At 40.1% G+C, this 27,214-nt stretch overlaps 1 protein-coding gene across 1 annotated transcript; it reads left to right on the top strand.

The window, feature by feature from the left end:
- The first annotated feature begins 7,882 nt into the window (after window positions 1–7,882).
- On the top strand, window positions 7,883–21,723 carry LOC119730143. Its single transcript, XM_038202916.1, has 9 exons — window positions 7,883–7,914; window positions 17,312–17,406; window positions 18,186–18,392; window positions 18,790–18,849; window positions 19,090–19,344; window positions 19,735–19,860; window positions 20,903–20,990; window positions 21,175–21,225; window positions 21,538–21,723. The coding sequence occupies exons 2-9, from the start codon at window positions 17,341–17,343 to the stop codon at window positions 21,618–21,620; spliced, it is 936 nt and encodes a 311-aa protein (XP_038058844.1). The 5' UTR covers window positions 7,883–7,914; window positions 17,312–17,340; the 3' UTR covers window positions 21,621–21,723.
- The last annotated feature ends 5,491 nt before the right edge of the window (window positions 21,724–27,214 follow it).

Below are 27,214 nucleotides of genomic sequence, written 5' to 3' on the forward strand. Positions count from 1 at the left end.
TGTTTTGATGTGGGGTCTTATCTTTAGGGTGAACCAAAAACGATCTGATGGTATTGATCGGTTTCAGTATGGTATGTTCTGACGCCAATGCCTCCGCAAATGTTAGTTAGTTTTTCCTAAAGACATGTTGGTTTGTGATCGCCCAAACTAGGCTACATGACCGGAGTGGTTTAATTCACTATGCTGAATGAAGACGTTGCGATGACATCGAAAGCTACGTCGCTGCAATATTTTTTTTCCAAAAAGGTATCTAAATATTTCTTGTTATAAAGAATGTTATTTTAACTTTAGAAGCAGCAGTTTTTTACAATAAATGTTATGATAAGTGCCAGTTATCAATATGAGATTGTTCTGGTGTGCTTTTTTGTTTATTAATAGTTTTCGTTTTGCTAAATACACTTACTGTGAGACGTGGACAAGGCTTAAAAACGGAGTAGGCCTATGTGTTCAAAATGCCATAACTTGAAAAGTACATGAGCGATTTGAATGATTCGTTCACTAAAAGAAAGTTCATTAATTGGGTTTTCAGTATCCTAGATCTAGCAAGCGCTAATGCAATTCTACTTTAAAAAAAAAAAAAAAAAAAAAGGGTGTACCATTTCGGTTTCCTTATTTTTGACTCTCCTGTAGTTATTGTTCGTTTCATGCCCTGACTACCACTGAAGCTAGTAGACGAAATTATGAAAGGAAAAATATGTTACAGCACGAAAACACTTAATACTCGCGAAAATATAGCGAATGCCTTTTAGACCTAAATTTGCTCAGAGATCATAATAATTCGACCACTTAAAGTGTTAAAATTATGGTAAAACCTTAGGTGTCGGGGATTTTAAGAGGAGAGGTCGATGTAAAAAGAAAAGAACATTCAGATTTGGGATTTAGCAAGGTGGTAGGTATTTAATTAGACGATGATATATTTGAGGAAAAAAACTCAAATGAAGTATAATTGTTCTTGATAACGACAGATCCAATACCAAGCTCAACCACACACGGTGGTTACTACTCAGCCCCAGCAACCGGCCTTCTACAACATACCTGCTGGTCGGCCACAACCACATGTTGGTAAGAGATGTATTAAAAAAAAATATGTTCAGCTATAGTAATGAACAGATTGCAAAATCCGAGGATTATGGTCTCTCCTATGCAGTCGTTTGATTCGTATAAGGTGTTCCCCCTTATGTGTATATATAAATGTATACCACCCTTCTTCAGTCGTCACATCGTTTCATAAAACTTCATCCGCCCATTTTCTCTTGTTTGTGTTTTGTTTTAATGTATAGCCTACCCATTCCAGCAGGGGCAGTATCCGCAGGCTCAAGCGTTCCCAACCGGTGAGCAACAGTACCAAGAACTCATTAAATAACACATCGATGACCTTTGATCTGATGGAATCACGTTATCTAGGCCTTGAAACAGAATTTAAGTCTTGACTTGTTCATGTTATTAAGCTACATGTGGATGTGCATTAAACTTTTAGCAATCATGCGTCAAAAAATCAGGGTCAGGGGCCATGCAATATGTTGCTTGGCTCCCTTTTACAATAGTTCTTATCAGATAAAAGAGAAAATCTTGCTGATGTGTAAATTTAAAAAGAAAATGGAGAAAAATGTACTCAGATAGTTCCTCAAAAGCTGCTGTCACATTACGGAGATTTTATATATTAACTACACTTGCTCCTTAAAACTTCATCAGCCCATTTCCCCTTGGTTTTTGTTTTAATGTACTGCTCACCCAGCCCAGCAGGGGCTGTACCCGCAGACTCAAGCACCCCCAAGCGAGCAGCAGTGCCAGGAACTCACTAGATAGGTCATCGATGACCTTTGACCTGATGGAATTAAGATATCTTGGGCTTGAAGAATAATTCAATTCTTGATATTTTTCATGTTTAGCCGTATGTGGATGTACATTAGGCTTTCACATTAGGCCTACATGTAATGCGTCAAGGAATAGGTTAAGAGGCAATGCAATTATGTTGTCCTGCTCCATTTTAGAATAATTTACAGCAAATGAAAGTTGGAAAACTGATGTTTCATTTTCAAAAATGAAGAAACGCGTACGCACTCGGATATTTACTGAAGAACTTTTCCTTCAATAATGTGCCATTCCCGAAAGCACGGCATCGGCTGCATGTAGACATTTGCTTAATGTTCCGAGCTCCCAAACACATTGGATTTTGTCATGATTAGATATTTTTTGGCCGCATATTCAAAAGGCGACCAACAATGAAAGCGAAAGCCAGGTTTGACACTTAACCAATAAAGGAATCACCCTTATATAGTTTACAGAATAATGGTAGATTTGGGCGTGTTGGGAATATTGAGTTGAAGTTTATTTGTTTTGGGTTAAGTGACTTATTGCAATGTGGCATCGGAAGGGTTAAATTTTATGTGAGACTGGTACTTTAGTCTGTAGAACAATTTATGAGCTACGTCTTTGAATGTGACCATTAGATCCAATGGTTAATCTAGGTGAGGGCTGACATTGATTTTAGGTTGTAATTTTCGAACTTTGTGTGAGTTTAGGCCCACAGCGTGCTCAGTGACTATCCACGTCAGTGACTCTCAGATTTGTCAATTATACAGGATGAGTGAAAAAGAAAGTCACCTGGAGAAATTATTTGCCTTTTAAAAAGCAATAAAAGTTGACAGACCAACAAAGTGAAATCATAAACAAGCATGCCTTTTCCACTCATTTTAATATAAAAAAACTGAAATTGATCTATGCCATGAGAAGTATAGTAAAACTTTTACAAACAGATTATATTTTAATTTTTTACTAAAAGATTATATTTTTAGCGCTGTCCATTGAATGCCCTAAGGAGCTATTTAGTGTTATGTGAGCACCACATATTACACACATGCATTCAGATACAAGTGAGATTTTGATAATATTTTTCTGAAATAATGATGGTGATTTTTGTCGGTTTTCCTTGGCAAATTTTCGTGCATTCTTAAAAAGCAGGAAAACGCATGTACATACATGTTCATTGGTGGACAACTGAATTTTGTGATGTGTGTATTAAATTATATTAACTTGTGAACATAGTTTGCAAAATGCATGAAATTTTCAATTTTACTAGTGAATAATATGTACTTAATCGCCCTATGTTTATTAAACTGAGTGAGCCACATATTGTTTTTTAAATATGCTTTCTTATTACATTTAGGTTTTAGCAGTCATGCGTCAAGAAATAGGTTTAGAGTAAATGCAATTTGTATGGCTCCATTTTCCACTACTTTTCATAAAATTAAACTTAGAATGTTGGAGAACTGATTCTTATTTTTTTTATGTAAATATAACGTACTCAGATATTTACTCAAGAACTATGGTATGATGGATAATGTTATGTTAAATACACTAATATTGTGCCTTTCCCGAAATCATGGCATCGGCTGATGCATTGGCTTCATCTTTTGAGCTCCTAAATACTAGACTCAGGAGGCTCGATCTGATATTTTTTGACTGCACATTCAAAAGAAAGGAATTATAGCCTGATACATTATACAGGAATGATTAAATCGGTCATATGTGGAATATCGAGTTGATGTGGAATTGTTCACGGTCTGGATATGGCACTTATTGCAATGTGGCAACGGAAGTGTTCAATTTATTTTTGGTGAGATTTTGTTTCATGGAAAAACACTGAAGAAAAAAAAACGAGCAGTGCCCGCTTGTACGAAGGAGCCAAAAGAAGGAATGCAGTAATGATAGTTATACAGAACATTCGTACGGGGCAAAACCTTCATTTATGTTTTGCTTGGGTTATGCTGCTAAAATATAAGTTGCATTGATTTCATTTTTGTGATGCCTTTGGTATCATAAACTCCTTTAGTCTTACGAAACCATATTTCAGGGAAAGGGTTGTAAAACTGTAAAATCAGGACATCACGTGCGTTTTTATTATTCCATATTTCCTTTTCTATCGCAAATTTCGTTATGCAGACCTTTATGTTATAGGTCTAAAATATAAAGAATGTTTTGATTCTGATCGCCGCAGTCCTCAATTGAGGTCAATAAAGAAATTCAAATGTCTTGAATTTGCGTTTTTGTTCTTGAACCGTTTTAGTAGTTCTGAAGAGTTTTCGTCCTGCCTTGATGCTAGTTTTTCCAAACTGTATAAATGGGTTACAAATTCAGTACTGAGAGAAAGAGCAATGCAGATTCAAGAGAGTAAACACTTTATTCACACAATTCCAACATGGCGCAGCCCAATCTTTTCGACTCCAGCGGGCGCTGTGTAAATAGACTGTGAACACAACACTCGACTATACTATTGGATCCACGAAACCCTCACGTGTTCTGTGCAGTCTTTTTTTATATTTAATTTATTTAATTTATTTATATTTTAATATAACATTATCCTTATGAAAATATTTACCAACGTAGCATAACGTTCACGTTAAAAATAAATGTTGCAAAATGTGCCAAAAGTGTGACCGCATTTGCGGTCTCCATTTGTATGTCAGCATATAAAAGGGAGACCGCAAACGTCAAAATTGAGTGGGAGGCTGGATGTTGGAACGGAGTTGAAACTGTTGATTGAGCAACTCCAGACGGAGTAGGTCCAAATGCAATAGCAGATGAACTCACTGAAGAGGAAAAGAGTGCGATGACTTCCATTGCCAACTTTCTTTCGACAAATCCGGTTCCACACATCAGCTTTCCAACAACTCGAGCAATTCATGAGATGGAAGCCACCAAGCCGCAATACAGGATGGATTGAAAAGAAATTAACCGAATTCTTAAAATTATGTGGCTCCATTTTGATAAAAAAATATAGGGATTAAGTACATCTTATTGACTTTTAACTGTGAAAAAATTTCGCGTAATTTTCTTACTCTATGACCGGCGTTGTATCTACATGTATTTCAATAAAAAGATCACAAAACTCAGCTGTCCATGGACGTTCAGATCCCAGTTTTCGTGGGCAAGTGGTGGGGCGATTGGACATCATCTTCTTATGGGGGCGCTGTTCAGACCGGCCGATCATGGGCAATATCGGACAATAGGTGCCGCTTTTCATGACGGCACATATGCCGACTTTTGCGCAACATTCCAAAAAACGGGCGCTCGTTAAGAAAGAGCGCTCGTAAAAAACGGCACTCTTTACAAAATATATGGGGGGGGGGTAAATATCCCCCATCCCCTCACCGGCAAAGGAAGTACAATTGGGGGTGCGCGGCCACTGCGTGTACATATAACGTGTACGCGCGTCTTCTCACACAAGGAACGGTGCACGTCAACCACTGATCTCTATGTAACGACTTGATAGCGAATAGAGAGCCGCACAATGAATGAATTTGACGCCATATTGGTGAGACCGGTGAGACCGGCTGGTGATCTACAAAGGACAAGTTGCCGAATTTATAGACAGCATGATTTCTTTTGTAACATCGCGGTTCACTTGACTTATATTTTGACCACCACCACTGACCAAGGTTTACAATTTTTCTAACGACGTGATTTACTTTTTCAATGCCGCAGTTCACTTTTTCGGCGTTTTGGAAATATTAATCACTACGGAAATGTGTCCCTTTTAGAACATCATTATATGTGTACGTGACTAAAGTGCGCGTCAACTGTTGATACAACGCGTGCGTATGTACGCGCTGAACGTTCGTATTATACGCAGCCATCTTCGTTAAACCGGGGGCGAATTGGTCAATATGTAAAGTCTACTGTGTGAATGCTGTATGGATATCCTCTATCCCAACCTCGTGCCCCGTGGGTACGATCTTGCAGCGCCATGGTGTTTCCCATCATGCCTTGTGCGATCGTTAGTGTAAGGAACTCTCCCTTTTTTTTGGCTTGCCTTCCCCCCCCCCCCCCCCCCCCCCTCGCGACGCCCATGATAGTTGCCATTTGAATATTTTGATTGTTTATTTCGCGTGCGATTGTAATGAATCTGTTGCTTATCATTCATCTGGTTACAAATTCGTAAATGTTTACTTCCTTGTGTTTGATTTTTTTTTATTGAATCGGCTTATTCATCTGTATATTTATATTTTTGTTTCGATATCGTTTTTACTTATTTTACAATATTGATGCTTAGCTTTAATTTATGACTAGCAACATCATTATTCATTTATGGCATTTTCTATTTTCTCTAACCCTCACATTTTATCCCATGTTCTCTATTTGTGTTTGTCCGATTGTTAGTCTGTTTCTGTAATTGTTGAGTTGACATTTCGGTTTTGTTTTGTCAAGGCATCTTCATATAAGCCCCCGGCTTCGAAAGATGCCTGTATAATTGCCTACATAGCTATATACATGTTTGATCTTGTTGAGTGATCGGGCACAACCCGACCACTTTCTCCGCGGGTTTTCTTCTAAACCGTTCGTGATATTGAAGTTAAAACGATATCGAAACAAAAATATATATAAACAGATGAATCAGCTGATTAAATAAAAAAAATCCAACACAAGGAAGTGAACATTGAGGAATTGTTTACCAGATGAATGATAAGCAACAGATTCATTACAATAGCACGCGAAATAAATAATCAAAATAATGAAATGGCAACTATCATGGGCGTCGCGAGGTGGGGGGGGGGGGGGAAGGGGGGAGGGCAAGCCAAAAAAACAGGAGAAAAAAAGGGGGGGAGAGGGGCGAAATCATATTGTTGTTTATTTAAGGGGTTGGGGGGGGGGCCTGGGGGGAAATACCCTGCCCACCCTCGAAAAAATGATCAATCGGGAAAATGCAGGAAAACATAGGGATTTGGGAATCGACACCTCATTTATCGTTACGTTATGGCTCATCTGGTTCCCGAGATATCACTTGTTACGTATTTCAATATGGCGCCGGCAGCCATTTTGAAAAAAAAGTGCTATAAAAAGTTGGCCGTCACTTTTGGGAGGTGTATAGGAGCTATTTTTTTCTTTACATTGGTCCTATTTGTCAAATACATCAAGGACAAAAAAGGTATCCGCAACATGGTTACGGATTCCAGGAAAATGACTCTACTATCCTTGCTCAATCTGTAATATTGTACCTAGGGACGGGAAGATGTTGTTCCTGATTAATTAGATAATTGTTTCAATCATTTGAATGAATCTCCATACAAATCATCGTTTGAGTGTTGAGTTAAAAAAATGTGACCTCATTTCAGAATATTATTAATGCAATTATTCATTTCATTATTGGAGTAAATCAACGTTCTCTGATGACCAATGTGGCAAAACTGAAATGGCAATTTACTTACAATCAATCTTGGGAGGGAAGATTTAAAAAAAAAAACAGGAAAAGGAGATATTCGAAAATGTAAAATAAAGAAGTGTGGAAAAGCTGTTTGAGGTGATTAAGGTAACTCGTCATCGTTCATTAAATGTATTTTTTTTAATTATTTGTTTTGGAAGAGCGCTTCAAATCTCTCCTGTAAGAAAAAATCTTACTCAATAATCGAGTTTCCAGGGTAAACAAAATGAATGCACAATGCGCGTTTACCCGTCTGACAGTAAACGCGCCGCCTTTGTTCGGCCGCGCATTCGTGCACAAACACTGCGGGAGTCCTATCCAGTCTGTGTATATGGAGATCAATTCTTGTATTATACAGTCCATGCATTTCGTGCGCATTAATATTGGTGGTGCGTCGGTAAAGTGCTGACTTTAGGTTACTGGTTAAACAGTATGAATCCAATGAGAGATCAAATACACTAGTGGTAACCAAGGCCTTTTTTCATCATTCGGCCGTACCATTGCTATAGCGTAGGGATCTAAAAGCGGACCCTGAGATACATGATGGGAGGCTTTTGTGGCAATACTAAAGCAAATGCTATATTAAGAATATGACGTAATGGCGCGCATTAATAATAATTGCCCGACAAACGCAGTCGGTATGCGCTTTGTACAGTACGCCGTGCCAGGCAGTGACGACGGTTGAAGAAGCAGAAACACTCTAGCGTAATTATAAGGTAAAACGATTGCATTTGTTTTTCATTCCGTAAGATTCAATGCAGTCATTCATTACAATTTGTACAATCACGTACACATTTTACAATGATATGATATTTGATAAATATTACGTACACAGCAATCAAGCAGCAAATGAAATTACATTGAGGTGTAAGGTTTAAGCGAAAGGCTTTTTTGTCTGTAAGGCACTTGTACAAGTGCAAATTCCATCTAGTGGATGTCCAGCATAGGGCGTCGAGGCGGAGCAAAGAAGCAAGCATTTTTGTATATGTTCTAATATACTATGCAAACTAACCTATGGACACTGAGACAAATATTGGCTACAAGATACTGTGAAATGGACACTAAGGACAAACTAAACACAAGATAAGACAGACAACTACGTGTGAGACGAGGCATTTTTCACTGAGATAGGGCAATGATTTTTAAGAGAATCATCCTAATTATTCCAGTATAAAAGATGCCTCGACGAACAACACTATTTAATACATTGACGTTCTGTTAAATTGGACGAACACATTTTCCCTAGCACTAATTCGTGTATTATAGCTTATAGGCCTACTTAAAATTTAGATGTCTTTTTTGCGTCAAATAAGAAATTAATACAGGGAGGGAATATCTTATGCGTGAATGTATACATGAGTTATTCCCGTGAAGTGATATAAGTCATTACAATATAATAGATTTTAATTTAGCAAACATCATGATCACGATAGCCAGCATTCGAAATTGCACGAACCGCTCGTCTTGGTAAAGTAAGTAATGTGTCACATTAACGTTTCGTAAACGTATTAACTGCCCCAATTCAAGATTGAGTAATTTAAATATCGTAAAACGAATGAAATGAAATTGTACTCGGGAGGTACTATTTTAAACGAGTAACATGCCAGTGTTCTTGAATATTTTTATTGCTTCTTCGTCAATACGGTTTTCCGAGTAAGTTTTTCATGAATGGTAATACCCAATACTTAAGTTCTTTTAATTTGAATTAGCCTTGTTTTATTAAAAATCAAAGGAACAAATTGTGTGTACTTGAATTGATCGATACAAAATTATAGAACTTAATTTGAGGACATAAATACATAATTTGTTTATGAAATGCGTAGCTGCCACAGAGGTCATCTTTGAAATGCGAGCAAACATATGTAGTGTTATTTTGCCGTGAAGCAAAGGGGTATAGGCTTCAATAAAACTGGAACGAAAACATACACACTGACTCTTCTATGTGATTTACTTGTCGAGCTGATTTATTTTGCTTCTGTCCACCGAAAATCATGCCGAAACTTCCCTCATGTTTCCACATATCATTCTGCCACTCATTTTTCCTGTTGCGCGTACTCTTTTCCCGCGCCTCCAAATGTATACATTGTAATCATTTATTGTCTAGCGTATGACCCTGGCGACCTCGGCGGGTCTGCCCAGATACGGATACTTTTTATAGGTTTTGTCTGACGCCCTCTCTTGATCGCAATAATAACACAAAAATGCATGGCCTGACAAAAGATTATTTCGCTACAAACTCCCCTACTTGGGTGATCTACTCCTGGAGATCAAGGTTAAAAGTAATGCTTTCACAGGATCAAACAAAATCAAAATGTCGTTTCTTTACAGCATACATTATTTGCCTTACTACACATACTTATTATAAACAAGGAAAAACTGGAAATACAACAAGCTTGAATAACAATTGATAAAAATGAATACGTGTACTGCTATGTATCCATTCAGGCTGTCTTCTATAACAGTCATGTAAAAGTTACAATGATTGGCCCAAAATCTCGATAAACTCTATACACATTATACTCTGTTACATGATACAACTCCTCTTTTGAATTTACATGTATGAATACTCTAATCAGTTACAAATGTAGCTTAATGCTTGTGTCCTTGAAGCTAAAACCAGATACGAGAGTCGAAAAACTTAAGTAACTTTCGTAGTGTCCTCTCATACTGTAGCATTCCTTCCGAATTAAGATGCACCCCATCTAAACTAAAACGCGGGTTCTTGAGACCCCGATGGCGCCAAACCCACCATCGATCTTCAAGGAACGTGGACTTTTCCAACAGCTCATTGAAATCTTTGACTCTCCTATTAAATGTCTGCAATGACACTTGGTAGCTTCTCAACCCCCCGGTTCGTGGCAAAACTGGTAAAAACACCAAAGTATCGGGGTATACGTCCCACTTATGAAGAGCAGACACCATATTACAAAGTGAGGTGTGAACCTGGCTAGGGGTTCGCTCAACCGAACACAGGTCGTTTGTTCCCAAATCAATAATTAATACTGTGGGTTGCAATTTCTGTAACTGTCGGAAATAACGGCCTTGGTTACACAGGACCCGGTCAAAAGTCAACCCACCTTCGCCAATACATGCGATAGGGATTTTGCTTCTCTGCAGTTCTACCTCATATGCAAAACCATGCCTGTTCCTCATTCTCTTTACGAAACTGTGACCAAAAAGTACAAAACCTCCCATAATTACTGGAGATGTTGGCTAGCCAAGTTGTCACTACAGGAAACTGGATTCCCCAAACCTTCCTTCGAAGTAGCAACAAGGCTTTCCACACACCTGAAAGAAAGTTATCAAAACAGGTTACTATTATACATACAGGTACTTACAAAATACTACATATAACTCTGTAAAATTCTTGTACTTCCTGTCAAACACATGTTGATGCTGACAGATGGGTGATCACCAGGTGGAAACTGGATACCCCAGCCTTTCCTTTAGTAACTTCCCAACGTACAGCACGCAACAAGCGTTCAAACAAAGTAGATAGACATTACTTTATAACTGACTTGGGCAGTCGAAATGGGTTGCTGTTCATGCCCCGATTAATTCTCTGAGACCGTCTAGGCAGCTTAGAGCCACCTGGCTCCCCTACTTTATCACTGCCAACACCATGTTGTTTTTGACCCAACACTTGTTCTACGGGTTGCTCTATTACATCCCAATCTGAATCTGAACTGGATTCCTCACTACCCTGAGAATCAATTTCCGCCATAGGGTCAAGTCGTAAATATTTCCTATTTACGATTCGCTCTGGTCCACCTCTAATAGGACGGATTCGGAAAACATCCCCATGTTCACTGGTCCAAATTACCTTATATGGGACCTTTTCATATTTATCTGCTAATTTGTGACGACCTTTAAATGCTAGTCTTCTCATAAGCACCTGTGAACCACAGTGTATGGGTTTGTCGACACGCTTACTATCGTGACGCTGCTTATTTTGGATATTTCGCTTAGTTACTCTCTCTTTTACAATCTCTCTAGCACGATCTAGCAATTCTCCCTGTTCAGCAACAAAGTCCTGCTCCCAATTACTATCACTCCTTCCTAGCATCTGATCCAAAGGGATCAGAGGTTCCCGCCCAAACATTAAAGTGTATGGAGGGACCCCAGTCGTACAATGAGGTGTTGCATTGTACACAAAAACTAAATGCGATAGTAAATCTGGCCATTTGCGCCTGTCACGCTCATCCAGAGAGCGAATCAACCCAAACAAGGTCCGATTAAAGTGTTCGGCTTGGCCGTTCCCTTCAGGGTGGTACGGGGTGGTCCTCGTCTTTTTAATTCCATACAAGGTGCAAAGCTCCCTTACAATATCCCCCTCAAAATTTCTCCCTTGATCGCTGTGGAGTCTATTCGGGATACCAAACTTTGTGAACCAATGGTCCCTTAACACTTTAGCAACTGTGACTGCGTGTTGATCCTTACAAGGTACTGCTTGCAAAAACTTTGTGTATACATCTGTCATTATAAGAACATCTTCAAATCCCCTGCAACCCTTGTCAAGTTTAACAAAGTCTACCGCTAGAACTTCCAAAGGCCGAAATGCCAGCAGATGACGCATGGGAACCTTTGTCTGCGGTTGAGCCACCTTGGAAGTAATACACCTCTGGCAATGGTCAATATAATGACGAACGGTTGCCGTCATTTGTGGCCAGTAAACCCGTCTCCTTAATAATGAACTTGTCCGGACAACTCCCTGGTGCCCCCATCCGTCATGGCACCCTTCCAATACTCTCTGTCGAAGACTTTTCGGCAAGAGTATCTGGAATAATTCTCCATGTATAGGATCAATTACCCGCCGGCAAAGAACCCCGTCACGATCAACAATACGTGACCACTGATCAAGCCATAATTTAATCTTAGGTGATTGGCCATGTTCATCAGACACTACCTCCCCTGGTGTCCACCTCCGGTTCCAACACTCCCAGACACAACCCAACTCTGTATCACCCTTTTGCAAGGAAGAAAGTTGCTCCGTCGACCAAGACGGAAACACACCAGGAGGTCCAGCCCCCTCTGTGGGTACTTCATTATGTGTCTGTTTAACCTTCACTTTATCAACTACTGCTGTCTTGGGAAGTAAAGTCGAGTGCAACTTATCCTGCATAAGACCTTCAACCTCTGACGAATCACTTGCATGCCCAGGATACCTACTAAGTGCATCTGCACATCTGTTGCTTCTCCCTGAACGGAACTGTACTTCAAAATTGAACGCGGCTAATTGCGAAACCCAACGCATCTCAGTAGCACCTAACTTTGCTGATTTGAGGTAAGCAAGCGGGTTATTGTCAGTAAGGACAATAAAGGTTGCCCCCAAAAGGTGATCTCTAAACTTATCAACTACCGCCCACTTGAGCGCCAAAAGTTCCAATTTAAAGGAACTATAATCCGGGTATTTAGCTTCAACACCCCTTAGACCGCGGCTGGCATACGCTACCGGATGCCTTCTACCATTCTCGTCATCCTGACACAGACAAGCTCCTAAACCCTGCAGGGATGCATCCACCTCCAGGACAAATGGTTGGGCAAAATTGGGATAGGCCAAAACTGGTGCATGTGTTAAAGCATGCTTCAATGCATCGAATGCTAACTGCGCATCTGAGTCCCAGACAAAACTAGGTAACTTGCCTCTCGCATTGCCCTTAGCCTGTGAGGGTATAAGAGCATGCAGTGGCGCCGCTATTCTGGAGAAGTTTTGCACAAAGCGCCTATAATATCCAGCCAGGCCCAGGAATGATCTAAGCTGCGCGGCATTCTCCGGAATCGGCCAATCCTTAATTTTCTGTATTTTGTCTTCATCCACAGCCACACCCTCTGGCCCAACCACATGCCCCAGGTAGGATACATGTTCACTAAACAAGTGGCACTTTGAGCCCTTCACCTTTAATCCAAACTGAGCAAGCCTAGACAAAACCCTGTCCAACCTGTTGATATGTTCTTGAACAGTAGACGAAAACACCAAAATATCGTCAAGATAAATCAGTAACTCACACAGGTTCATGTCACCGAGACACATCTCCATGACCCTCTGAAAGGTTCCTGGTGCATTTACTAGCCCGAAAGGCATTCTGGTGTATTCGTACAAGCCAAAGGGAACCCGAAACGCAGTTTTACTGACAGAGTCAGGGTCCATCGCTACCTGATGATATCCGTGTGCGAGATCCAAAGATGAAAAATACTTAGCCCCCCGGAGTGCCTCCAGTGACTCCTCAATTCGAGGCAAAGGAAAGGAGTCACGCACCGTTTTGGCATTCAGCCGCCTGTAATCGACACAAATTCTTAAGGACCCATCCTTCTTTTGTACAAGCACTATAGGGCTCGCATAGGGACTACTACTCTTTTGCACAATGCCCTGGTCCAGGAATTTTTCAATTAACTCCCTAACTTCTTTAAAGTGGTGTGGAGGGATACGCCGATACGGTTGGTTTATCGGATGGTCATCGGTTGTCTGAATCTTGTGAGGGACTTGGTCACAAAACCCAAGGTCCAGTGAATCTTTTGAAAACACCGAGTCATGTTTTTGAATCAAATGTACTATCTGATCCCGATCCTCCCTGCTCAATTCTACACCCAAGTCAAGACTTAACCCAATGGGTAACTGGTACTCCGAACCATCCCCGAAAACGTACAACTCGCCGTTCGGCGACGACTCCCCATCACCTATTTCAATATCATGGTCCACGGGTTTGCCTAAATCAGTCTGGGGCAACTCCTGATACCCCAAAGATTCACAAAGGATATTACTCACTGAAACATGAATCCCATCTGACCCCTCCTCAAGTTCAACATTGGGCCTGGTAGTGATCTTTGTGACGCTGGCAAGTTTAAAGTGTGAAGGTATTCCAAGTACATGGGCTCCCACATTTGCCACCAACACATTGACAATTCTACCCCTGGTTATCTCACATGAATCATAAACCTTAAAGTTGGCACCCAAAGTACATGTACCAGAGTCGGATTGTTCCCCTGTTCTATTACTGAGCCCCATTTCGTTCACTCCAGGCAGACCCTCAACCAAAACCGTACACCCCTCTAAGGTGTCAGTCGGTGCTCTTAAGTAACACGGTATGCTGCGCACCTCTCTTGGCAATATCATGGTTGGGTTTCTGCCTGTACGCGCAGCAACTGGTCCCTTACCAGATGTCTCGTTGACTATATTTTCAGTTTCAGTTTGGTCCAATCCCCTTGAAAACCCATACCACTGTAATGCTAATGACCATGCACCAGCGTCTTCATGCTCGGGTTCTATTGTAAGATCTTTCAGTAAGTGCAGTACGTTGCATCCAAGCAACACTGGACAAGGTCTATGTTTTGGGTCAGCCTCCACGGAATCCTTCACTACTAAAAAATGGCCTACAACTGTGTAGTTGTAAACACTCAAAGGGACTTCAACATACCCCTCAATGGGTAGTTCAACGCAACTTGCTCCAAAAACTCGCAAATGCGTCCCTATCTGTTTCAATCCGGCCATCTTTTTAGCTAGATTCTCCCTGTAGAAAGATGCAGAAATCAGAGACGCCTCCGCTCCGGTGTCAAGTACACATGTGGTTTTGACGCCTGCCAAAGTCACACAAGCCTTTGGGCTTTCTCGCACCAACTTAGAGAGCACCTCATCAATGGAAGACTCTGACTGCACCCTTCCACATTGGGAATCTCCTTTTTGTGAGGCCTTTTTGACCTTGTCCTCCACCACTCGGCCTACAGTTGTGGAGCGTGGGGGTTTAACCCCTCCCCGACTACTTTACCCTGCACATTACTACTTAACTGTGGTTCGCGTGATGGCTGAGCTGTTGTCGCTGCCTCCTTAGCTATTCTGCGCTTGCAATGAGCCTTGATATGCCCTGGTTTCTTACAGTAAAAACAAACCAGAGGTGGTCTGTTCCCGGCAGTATCCGATACCCACGGAATTTTCGCATCTTGCCCTACATGTACATGTTTCAACAATGTATTCAACTGCTCCTGTTGCTTTAACAACATACCCTGTTGTGACTGGAGACATCGCAACAGCTCTTGCTGTTGTGCTAACACCTGTTGCAACTGGTCATTATTCCTATTAACTGAAATTTCATTGACCTTGACCCCCGGTGTACTATCTTCAGCCTCAGGTGATACACTTTCAGCTGACACCTGGTGCACTTGACTCCGTTTGGGGCGTGACCCCCCTTCAATGTCACGGAAAAGTTCCCGTGCTGCATCGCGCATCTCACTGAAACTTTGGGAAGGTTTGGCTAACTCAAGCCTGCGCAGCTCCAGCCTAACAGATTGAATTCTAGCACCAGCGACAAACTGGCTGATTAATACCCTGTCGCGTAACCCCTTGAGGGCGCCCTTCTCGCCTTCTGTCGCGACTTCAAGGATTCGATCATGAAGTCGCATAAGCGATCTAGAAAAATCCATCAGTGATTCTTCCTCCCTTTGAGTGCGCTCATAGAGGGCTTTTTGAAGAGACTGAACAGTCTCGTCCGCACCAAAACTCCTCTTAAGCAGTTTCTTTAGGGAAGCAATATTGTTTTTAATTTCATCCCCATGGCACTTAATCTCCTCCCGGGCTACCCCTGTTAAATGCTGAATAACAACCTTTGCTTGCTCATCCTCCGGGATACTGCATTGCTGAATGTACACATCTACTTCATCTAACCATTCTATTATAGTGGGGTCCCCTGCCCTTGTGGGTTTACCCGAAAACTTTGAAAGCTTGATTGGGCGCTGTGATACAGCCCGAGGCTTATCCTGCTTTAGGGCATTTGTCAGCCCTGTCACCAACTGGGTTATCAAATCTGTTTCTGAGTCAGCCATAATATTTGCTTCTGTGCCAAACAAAAATCCCTCAAGCACTCTCAATCAAACTTTCATAACTTGGGACACACTATTGCATATGTACACAGGTAAATGAGATAATGAGCAAACTACATGTATTAGGCAGACTTCAAACACACCTCGACAATACAACAACTGGGTATTTTGTGTTTTCAGGGCAACCCTTAATGAAATTATAGCCTACGTACTGTTCAACATACAATTAAAGGTGAAAGTTCATTAATCAGTCCTGCAGTTACAATACCATGAGCTGTTTCACCAGTCGATCCAGGCCGGAGACTTGTCAATCCTCAGTTCATCCACCGCAGCGTTGAACCGTCACTCCAGTCCAGGTGTAGCCGACTTGACTGTTGCCCTCTCGAGCTCCCCACACCAGTAGGCCCAGTCCAAGCGAGTCTCGGACATCAAGCTTCACGCCTCTGTCATCCAAATAGTGCTATCCGTCACACCAACACCCCCGTTGTTCGAAGTGCAATAATTCAACGTCCAGCGAAGGCGTTTGTGTAGTTGCGGACCCCGTCTCCTCGCAGCGAAGACCGTACGTCCGCTGCCCACGGGTCTCGGTGCACTCCGTAGCGGATCAAACGGCAGCTGTCACGGCACAGCGGACTTCTCAGACAGTCCGCTTTTCAGCAAGATAGGCTCGATTGGGAAGGCCTGCAGCTCAGGTCTCGGTTGCATGCATGGATCGACGAAATCTAAAACCGTTCGCCGTATTTCGTCCCGTCTTGAAGCTAGCTAAGCAGCAGCCCAGGCAAAATCTCTCGACGATACGCTTCAAAATTCTGTTTTTGTCGTCGTCCAGTTCACGTTTCAAACACGTTACCCACACCCCATCCGTGTTACCAATTTGTAGTGTTATTTTGCCGTGAAGCAAAGGGGTATAGGCTTCAATAAAACTGGAACGAAAACATACACACTGACTCTTCTATGTGATTTACTTGTCGAGCTGATTTATTTTGCTTCTGTCCACCGAAAATCATGCCGAAACTTCCCTCATGTTTCCACATATCATTCTGCCACTCATTTTTTCCTGTTGCGCGTACTCTTTTCCCGCGCCTCCAAATGTATACATTGTAATCATTTATTGTCTAGCGTATGACCCTGGCGACCTCGGCGGGTCTGCCCAGATACGGATACTTTTTATAGGTTTTGTCTGACGCCCTCTCTTGATCGCAATAATAACACAAAAATGCATGGCCTGACAAAAGATTATTTCGCTACACATAGATGAACCAGACCAACAGACAATTAACTGATTGATTGATTGATTGATTACAGAGAATCCAGAGATACTTTCTGTCACGGTGATGGCCACTACTAACGCCCCTCCTTCCTACGTGGCTGCGCCTCAGCCCGTCGGCCAGCAACAACTGGTAAGCCAGTCAATTCTCCCGGAATATAACAGTTCAGAATAATACATTATGGTGTAAAAGAAAATCAAATAGAGCCCCAATATCGTGCACTGTGTGTATATCAGTATTATGTTAATTACTATAAGCCATCACTTATTTTAAGATAGTTATATGAATGACATTGATGGTGCTTTTATGTTACATATGCGGTATTCGCTATGCTGTCGCCATATTGCCTGCTTTGTACCGTTCAGTACAGGCAAGCTGCACACGCCGCTGGTCTTCGTACATGACTACACGCGCACAATTATACAGTCCACTTATTGTGTTTGCAATGTCATGTACGTACATGTACATGGACCCTATTCATGTGCTAATTTTGGCATAAGATCAATTATATCTACCTCAAGGACATGGTGTGTGTGGTGTTGCGCGAGTGTATCAATGAAAACATTGACTTACTTCATTGTTTTTATATTTTTATATTTTACCTTTATAAAAGTTGGCCCCAACCCAAATGAGGAAAAATGCTGGCCTTGGGTGAGCTGTCAAAGTGCGAAAAAGAAAATTGAAATTATCTGAACAGTTTGTTTCGCATGTGAAGCCCCCCACTTTGAAATGTTATGGCCTCGCCCATGAAAGGGTAAGAAAACATTGAATCAAGTGGTTTTGAACTTGTACAGGCATCCATACGTGATCCTGAGCGTTTCAAAGAGTGTACCGAAAAAATGCTTATGGGCCCACACAAGACCAATGAGTCATACCCCGAAAAACCATTGACACTCAACCTGATTCACCAGGTGACGGTGCAACCCGCTGCCGGCGTTACTTTCGGCACGGTCAACCCACAGCCTCGAAGTGGTAACTGGAAGGGTATTCTGTGGACAGGAACAATTCAAGTGGTTTTGGGTTCCTTGACCGTCATTTTTGGGATTGCCACCGTGACTGCATTTAACCGTGTGTACGATATCATTGACATCGGATCTCCAATTTGGTGTGGTATATTAGTGAGTACAATTTTCACCCTCATTCCATGCTATTCTTTGTTTATTGACAGTGCTGATTCGTTTGTTTTTGGCTTTGATGCCTATTATGATCATACTTTTAAACAGAGGCTTATGTGGAGAGCGGGGAATGAATTTTGCGGAATATTTCTCATTAAAAAAGACGAATAGTTGTTTACATGCACGAGGTTTACGGTGGGGTTACGGTGTACATGTGCAATGATACGTTTACGTTGTACAACAGACACTTTCGTTTTGTGTCCACATCGGAGGCTAAAGTGTCCAATATCTTGCCAAATGAACATTTTGGCTGCATTCGTATACATCTGTTGCACACGTGTGGACGCCAAATGAATCCTTTAGCCTTTCCTAAATCTCAGCAATGTTTTTTTTTGTACAGTTCTACGTCGTCGCTGGAATCTTGGGCATTGTGTCAGGATGTAAGAAGAATTCCGGAGTGGTAAGCCATTGTCAAGGGTTTCTTACTTGGCAGTATTAACGGTGTTCAGTTGTTGCTACTTTGAAGTGGGAAATCTTCAAAATGGGGAAAAAGTAACAAATGAATACAGTCCTGTGATATTTCGCAGATATATGGCCTGAATATTAACATATGACCCCTTTAATGGACTTGGACCAATTCCACCAATTGACAGAAAATCTTTTAGAAAGATTTTGAAGGAATTGTGATTTTTCTGCACAGGCTATCGGCTACATGGTCATGTCCATCTTGGCTTGTTTGGCGACGTGCTGCGTCATTGGTTTTAGTGCCGGCAGCATGTCAACCATCAATTCAAGATGCGTTTACTACGACTACAGTTATAACTCGTATGGTAGATATCGGTACCGCTGTGATTTGAAGGTGGGTCATACTTTAATCACCGTTAACGAGAAACGTTTCCTTTTTTATACACGTTATCGTTACTATAATTACACTCCACCATGCTGTTATTTGCAGGTGAGTAGAACTTTAATCCGCTGACAATGAAAAACGTTTTCGTGTTTCTGCCTCCAGGGGTGTATATCTTCTTTTTAATGGTCTTATTTGTTACATTTGTTTATTTCTCAGCGAATTTGCCGTCGTTGCTTTACTTTCGAGGCGCTATATTAATGAGAATCACGTCTCCGCTTTTCTTGATTTGAAGTATTTCCAAACTGCGATTTGTGTTTCAATGTGTATGATGAAGTTAAACGATTTTGAAAGATACCAAGACGTTTACAAGACGGAACGTTAGGCCTACGTACCGCAAAGATATTTAGGTTTAATAATATTTATGTGTTGAATTGTGGGATGCCCTTGAAGTGTGAAGGTAACTAATACATCATCTCTTGCAATGATTCTATGCAGGCGGCCATCAATGGTGTTTATGCTACACTGATACTTCTCGCCTTAGCGGAGTTTGTTGTCGCCATCGTTGGTGCCAGCATGACCTGCGGTCCACTCTGCAGTGGTGGATCAGCAACTCAGACTGTGGTACGTGACAACACCAAGTTATGTCCTTGTAGATCTGCATTGCTTTTTTTTTTCTAGATCAAGTAAAATTCAGTTTTACGGGGTGTAAATTAGCTCATTGTGACTTGTCTTAGGACATGGTGCGTTGGGATTAGGTTATTAAGGACTTTTGAGACCTTGTGATTGTACGAACCGAGCATTTCATGCTTTTGAGGTAAACTCCAGTTTAAATTCACCTGAAAAGCTATAGTGCGCTCATCGCGGCATGTATGTATCACAAGTATGGCAGTTATTATCGCATGTGGCAATATAGGCCTACCTTTCATCCTTTGATTGGCTTTCTTTCGAAAGCACTTCTGACAAAAACAATCTACAGGGTGAGTGAAAAAAAAAAGGAAACCCAAATGGTGCTCCCATTTTTTTTTCAAAAGACGTTCTGCATGTAGCGCTTTCCAGATCTACGATGTAAAAGCCTGATTAATAAACTTTCTTTCAGTGAAAGAATCATTCAAATCGCTCATGTACTTTTCAAGTTATGGAATTTTGAACACAAACACCATTTCAACCTTGTCCACGGATCACATTAAGGTACATGATCTAGGCAAGATCTCGCAAGCGCTACATGCAGTACTTTTTTTTTTAAATAGGGGGTCACCATTTGGGTTTCCTTTTTTTTTTTTTTTTTAAATCTCCCTGTAGTTATTGTCCGTTTCATGCCCTGGACTACCACTGAAGCTAGTAGACGAAACTATGAAAGGACAAATAGGCCTATATGTTACAGCACGGAAACACTTAATACTCGGGAAAATATAGCGAATGCTTTTTAGACCTATATTTGCTCAGAGATCATAATAATTCGACCACTTAAAATGTTAACATTATGGTAACACTTAGGTGTCAGGGATTTTAAGAGGAGAAGTCGATGTAAAAAGAAAAACACATTCAGATTCTGGATGAACGACAATTACACGTACGATAGCAAAGTGGGAGGTATTTAATTACAATATGTATTTGAGAGGAAAAAAACCACGCAAATGAAGTATTATTGTTCTCATAATGACAGATCCAATACCAAGCTCAACCACACATGGGGGTTGCCACACAGCCCCAGGGACCAGCCTTCTACAACATTGCTGGTCAGCCACAAGTTGGTAAGAGACGGCTTAAATATTATTTTAAGCTATAGTAATGATCAGATAGAAAAATCCCATGCTTATGGTCTCTCCTATGCAGCCTCTTGATTCATATAATGTGTTCCCCCTTTAGTGCATGTGTATATATATATATAGTATACCACCCTTCTTTAGTCGCCCATTTCCCCTTGTTCTTGTTTAGCCTACCCAGCGCAGCAGGGGCAGTATCCGCAAGCTCAAGCGCCCCCAACCGGTGAGTAATGGTTCCAAGAACTCATTAAATGACTCATTTGACCTAAAGGCATGATATCTAAGGCTTGAAACAGGATTTAAGTCTTGACTTATTCATGTTAAGCTGCATGTGGATTAGGTCTTAGCAATATGCCTACCTTATGTGTCAATAAAGAGATGTTGTAGACGTTTAAATTTCATACAGTGAATGAAGAAAAGTGTACTCAGATATTTCCTCAAAAACTGTGGTTACATAACGGAGAATGTATGCACTGTCTTATCCTTAAACTCTATTTGGCCATTTTCCCTTGTTTATTTTTGTTTGAATTTATAGCCTACCGAGCCCAGAAGGGGCAGTATCCGCAGGCTCAAGCACCCCCCACCGGTGAGCAACAGTACCAAGAACTCGTTAAATAGGTCATCGATGATCTTTGACCTGATGGACACATGATATCTGGAGTTGAAGGCAGAATTAAATTCTTGATTTGTTCATGTTAAAGGGAAGATACAACATTTGCAAACATCGAAAAATAAAGCTATCGAGTTTTTACGAAATACCTTACTAGGATGTTGGTAAATGACAGTCTAGAGCATCCTGTAAAAGTATTGCACCTGGTGTGAAGTCATTTTCAAGAAAATGGTATTTTTGTATACATTGGAAAACCTAACTATTTTTCAACTACTGCTGCAACTTTACACTTTTTTTCAGTCCAAATTTTGTTTGCTAATGGTTACATGTTCATGAACGGATGCAGGCCAGCTAGACTGGTCCGCTAACCTTACAATTTTCTGGCATCTATGAATTGATCCATTTTATCTTTAGTGGAGTCAAGGAACCAGACTACTTGAACATTTTTGTTTTTCTTGGTTTTTCCAGCATTTTCGAACACAAAACTTCAAATATGTCAGTGTAACAATATTTGATCTATTATACTAACCCCTCAAATAGTTCATTTCTGGAAATTACAGCAAAAGCCAATGATGTACATTCCCTTTAAGCTGTATCTGGATGTACATTAGGTTTAAGCAGTACATGCTGCGGGTCTACAAATAGATTTAGAAGCAATGAAATAATGTTGTCCTGCTTTATTTTAGAATGACTCAAATGAAAGTTTGAGAACTGGCGCTTATTTTTTTTTTTTTATAAATGAAGAAAGCATAACGTACTCAGATATTTACTGAAGAGCTGTTGTTTCATAAAGGATAATGTATTTTTTACACAGACTACAATTGAAATATTTCCCGAAATCACGGCATTGGATGCAGACATTGGCTTAATTTGTTGAGCTCCCAAGCACTGTACAACAATGACAGCCAAAGCCAAGTTTGACACTTAACAAATAAAGGAATCACCCTTATACATTTTACATGGGGCAAGATAAAATCCTGCGTATTGGGAATATTGAGTTGAAGTTTTTTTTTTTCTGGTTATGGAACTTATGCAATGTGGCATCGGAAGGGTTCAATTTTATGTGAGACTTGGCGTAATTTATATTATTACGAAATAAAAATATGGTACTCTAGTCTGTACAACACATAATGAGCCATTTCTTCGATTGTGACCATTAGATTCAATGGTTAATCGAGGTGAGGGCTGACATTGATTTTAGGTTGTAATTTACGAACTTTGTATGAGTTTAGGCCCACAGGGTGCTCAGCAACTATCCACGTCAGTGACTCTCAGATTTGTGTATTATACAGGGTGAGTCAATAAAGAAAGTGACCTGAAGTAATTATTTGCCTCTTAAATATCAAAACAATGAAGCGTACATTAAACAAGCATACTTTTTCCACTCATTTGAACAAAAAGATACTGAAATTGATCCATGCCATGATGTTTACTAAAGCTTTTGCTTAAAGACTTAATTTTGATATTCTACTAAAAGATTACATTTTTAGCGCTGTCCATGGAATGCCCTATAATAAAAGGAGCTATATTGTGTTATGTGAGAACCGCAGGTTACACACACCCATACATTCAGATGTAACTGAGATTTTGATCAAGAATGAAACAGTATTTTTACTGTCAGATTTTGTGTTTAGACTGTGAGGATTTTTTTCTGAAATATTGATGGTGATTTTTGGTCTGTTTTCCTTTGCAATATTTCGGTCATTTTTGAAGGCAGGATATCACAATTTTGTATTATGTGTATTAAAACATAAATTAAGTAACACTTAATACAATTTATAGATGACTGGTCATTCTATTTAGTGCATCACAACCCAACAAGAGTTTTGACTTGTTTCTGGCACATATAGAAGAATTACACGTAACAAAACAGGAACTGAATCCTAAAAAGGCTATATAACAATGGAAATGCAAATCATAGGTACAATGGTGTTACCGCAAACCGAAACGATACCGATACTCGTGCGCCATGCAAAGCCTAAAATCTTTCACAATGGAAAAAAACAATGAAGCCTGTACATCCCAGACATACACAGAGATATATACGTGTACAGCTTCATTATTGATAGTTGTGCCAGCAACAGGCCAGCAGCCATTTTGTGCTTGACAGAATCAAATTTTCACCGCCGCCACCCCACCGTCAACTCACAAAAAGTTATTACATTACAATCAACATCACTCGGTTATATACAAATGTATAGTTCTTAAGCAGTTAACAAAGTGTAGATTTATAACAAGTAGCAAAGTAGAGAGAAGAAAGGTTAAAAAGATTAAAGTTAATTGATCGAGTTGCATTAAGTATGAGATAAAAGTGAATGATTGGTTAAGATAAAATAAAATATGATAAATAAAACTAACGACAATAATTACTTCAATTAAACCGTTTGGGTAGTTGACAAAGCATAACATCAACAGGTCTTTAACCAATTAAAATTGTCATCTATTATTTTCTAACTATCGAGATGATACTAAACAAAAGACACTTGACCAAGCAATAAAGGTCAATAATCATATAAATCAGATTAAATGATATATTTATTCTGTGTATTTAAAAGCTAAATCAAAAGATGGGATAACTTTCATTGATTAATATTGTACAGGTTATTTATTTAGAAATACATGTATACAATAATGAAAAGGACTCCTTAACCCCTAATTCATAAATACCTCAGACAGTTTAGCCATTCCTATTGTTCGAGAGCCCGTCACGTGGCCGGTATTAAACGGATAATAAAGACATGGCTAGCTGGTCTTAAACACTTTTCCAGTGTCACAATAAAATGTGGACTCCTAAAAATCCAGTGCCTCTTATCGTTTCATTGGTTGAACTTTCACAATCCTCACGTAGGCATGCGCAACACTACCAGGGAGTTAGAATTTTATAGTTCTAAATTCAAAACGCAACGCGCCAGGTGCGTTCTGCGTGACATCGCGCAGAACATGTTACGCGCGCGTCAATCTCCATAAAAGGGTAGTTTTCATCTTACTCGCCAGCTGAACACTCCATTATTTTGCAGGGGGATAATTCAAAAAGCATAAAGTGAATTTGTTGAACAAAATCGGGATGTTTTGAACGAATTATATGATTTTTTCTTACCGAAAAGGTATTTATGAATGGGAATAAATATGTACTCCGTCGGTATTTATCACTCTGTTTAGTACCACTTAGAGTCTGGGTGCTGATAATTACCCTCGCCTCCGGCTCGGGTAATTATCAGCACCCAGACTCTAAGTGGTATTAAACAGAGTGATAAATACCGACGGAGTACATATTTATTCCCTTAGTCATGCTGTAATTCAAATTGACTTACTTGGTATTAAATGACCAAGAAATACATAAAATATATTTATTACCCCATGCGACAAGACAGCTGGTAAAGAAATCAGGCTTCGACAAGTAACAGAACTTTGTTAACGTTCGGCCAGAGCAGTTTAAAAATATATTTACTTGTGAACATAGCGCGCAAAATGATGTTCAATGCTACTAGTGAATAATATGTACTGAATCGCCCTATGTTTATTAAATTGAGCTAGCCACATATTTATATATTAATGCTTTCTCATTACATTTAGCTTTTAGGAGTCATGCTTCGAGAAATAGGTAATGCAATTATGTTGTCCTGGATTAACACTAATTTTCACCAAATTAAGGTTAGAATGTTGGAGAACGGATGCTTAATTTGTATAGTAATTAATGAAGCAAAATATAAAGTTCTCATATATTTACCCAAGAGTTGTTGTATAATTATGGATAATATATACATGTATATTAAACAAACTAATAATGTACCATTCACGAAATCACAGCATCGGCTGTTGACTTTGGCTTCATGTTTTGAGCTCCCAAATACTAGAGAAATTTGCTTGATCTGATTTTTCTTGGCCGCATATTCAAAGAATGGAATTTTACTATTATATATTTTACAGGGGCCATGATCAAATCGGGCATATGTGGAATATTGTGTTGATGATTATTTGTTCACGGTTCTGGATATGGAACCTTTTGCAATGTGGCATCGAAAAGGATTCATATTTTGTGAGACTTTTTTTTCTTTTAACAGAAAAGCACTGAAAAAGAGAGCAGTACCCACTTGTACCAAAAGGAACGTTAATCATTATACATTGTGAAGAAAGATTACAAATTATTAAGAAAGTTATGTGTTCTTGAGCAGAATGCCTTAGTTCCTGTTGTCGCTGGATGACCAACATCTGGCAGGCTATTCCATACTGGGACCATTGCAGGAATGAAGGAATTTGTATTTTTACCAAATTAAAAAAAAAAAAATGGTACTCTAGTCAGTACATTACTGTACAACACATGAGCTTCTTCTTGTAATGTGACAATTAGATCCATATTGGTTGGTGTAGGTGAGGGCTGATTTTGATGGAACAGTCCACGGTAGCGCACCTCTCTCATCTTCTCTGCGATAAATAAATATAGATTCCAGATCGTTGACTTGATTTAGCTGGTATGGCTTGTTAAACCCCTTCCATTGACTTCAACAACACTTCGCTTCAAGTTATACACTGTTATATTTTTCTTTAAAAAGATGTTTAAGCTTTAGGTTGTAATTCAAACACATTGTATGAGTTGAGGCCTATATCGTGCTCTACCAAGCACCGCCTGGCAGACGAGGATTTCAGCTTTGTTCGACTACTCACCATTCCACTCCAAGAACTCGCCCATCACCGAACTCACCTGGACACCCAGATCCGCAAACTCAAAACTGCAATCGCAAAGAACGAACCGCCACCATACTTGGCAAACAAACTGCGACCACCATGTTTAAAAGGAAGCTTAAACTAACACAAGCCCGAATTTCAAGCCAATTAGGACTGGATCAACAAAACACCAGCCATCACGCTCATCAAGCTAACGCTGCGAAATCTCCAACAACAGAAGTACACCAACCGGGCGAATCTCAAGACCAAGCAAGAACAAGCCATCGAACAAATCAAGGGGCATCTCATCGAGTACCAAGACATCGAAACGGCCTTGAAGATCTTCCACCACTTCCTTAGCAGGAAGCAACCAACGAAAGGACAAAAGAGAAAACGGTGAATAAATCACCAAGTCAACAAAGACACAAACGGCTCTTTTCTGAGCTACCACATGCTCAAAAAAGAGATTTAATCCGTGTCTGACTCTATAATCCCTATCACATTTATGGCAAATAGAAAACTAACCAAAAACTACAAGGCAAATAAAAACCTAGCTAAAACTAAAAGCTATACCCACCGCTACTGACAAAACCACCGAGTAAATAAAACCCAATCCCGAGCTACTTTGGTTAAAAACAAAAACGATTATACTGAGAACGTTTAATATTCAATTTATCATCCCCCTCCACATCAATGGGAATAGCCCTGCATGATTAAAGTTTTAAACTTTGTTCCCACTCCGGCCAAACCCACCCAATGCTCACTCATTGATAATATTAATCACTTTCAAAGACAAATGGAACTGCATACTTCATGCGAAACAAACCCCTCAAACATACAAAGTCCATTCAAACCTTTGTAAGGAGCTTTCCAAATTCTCCTTCCTACTGGAAGAACGAAATACAGTCCCTACAATCATATGTCAAACCATCATGGTTAC

Source organism: Patiria miniata, unplaced genomic scaffold, assembly GCF_015706575.1.
Source record: "Patiria miniata isolate m_02_andy unplaced genomic scaffold, ASM1570657v1 HiC_scaffold_22, whole genome shotgun sequence".
NCBI classification, from domain to species: domain Eukaryota; kingdom Metazoa; phylum Echinodermata; class Asteroidea; order Valvatida; family Asterinidae; genus Patiria; species Patiria miniata.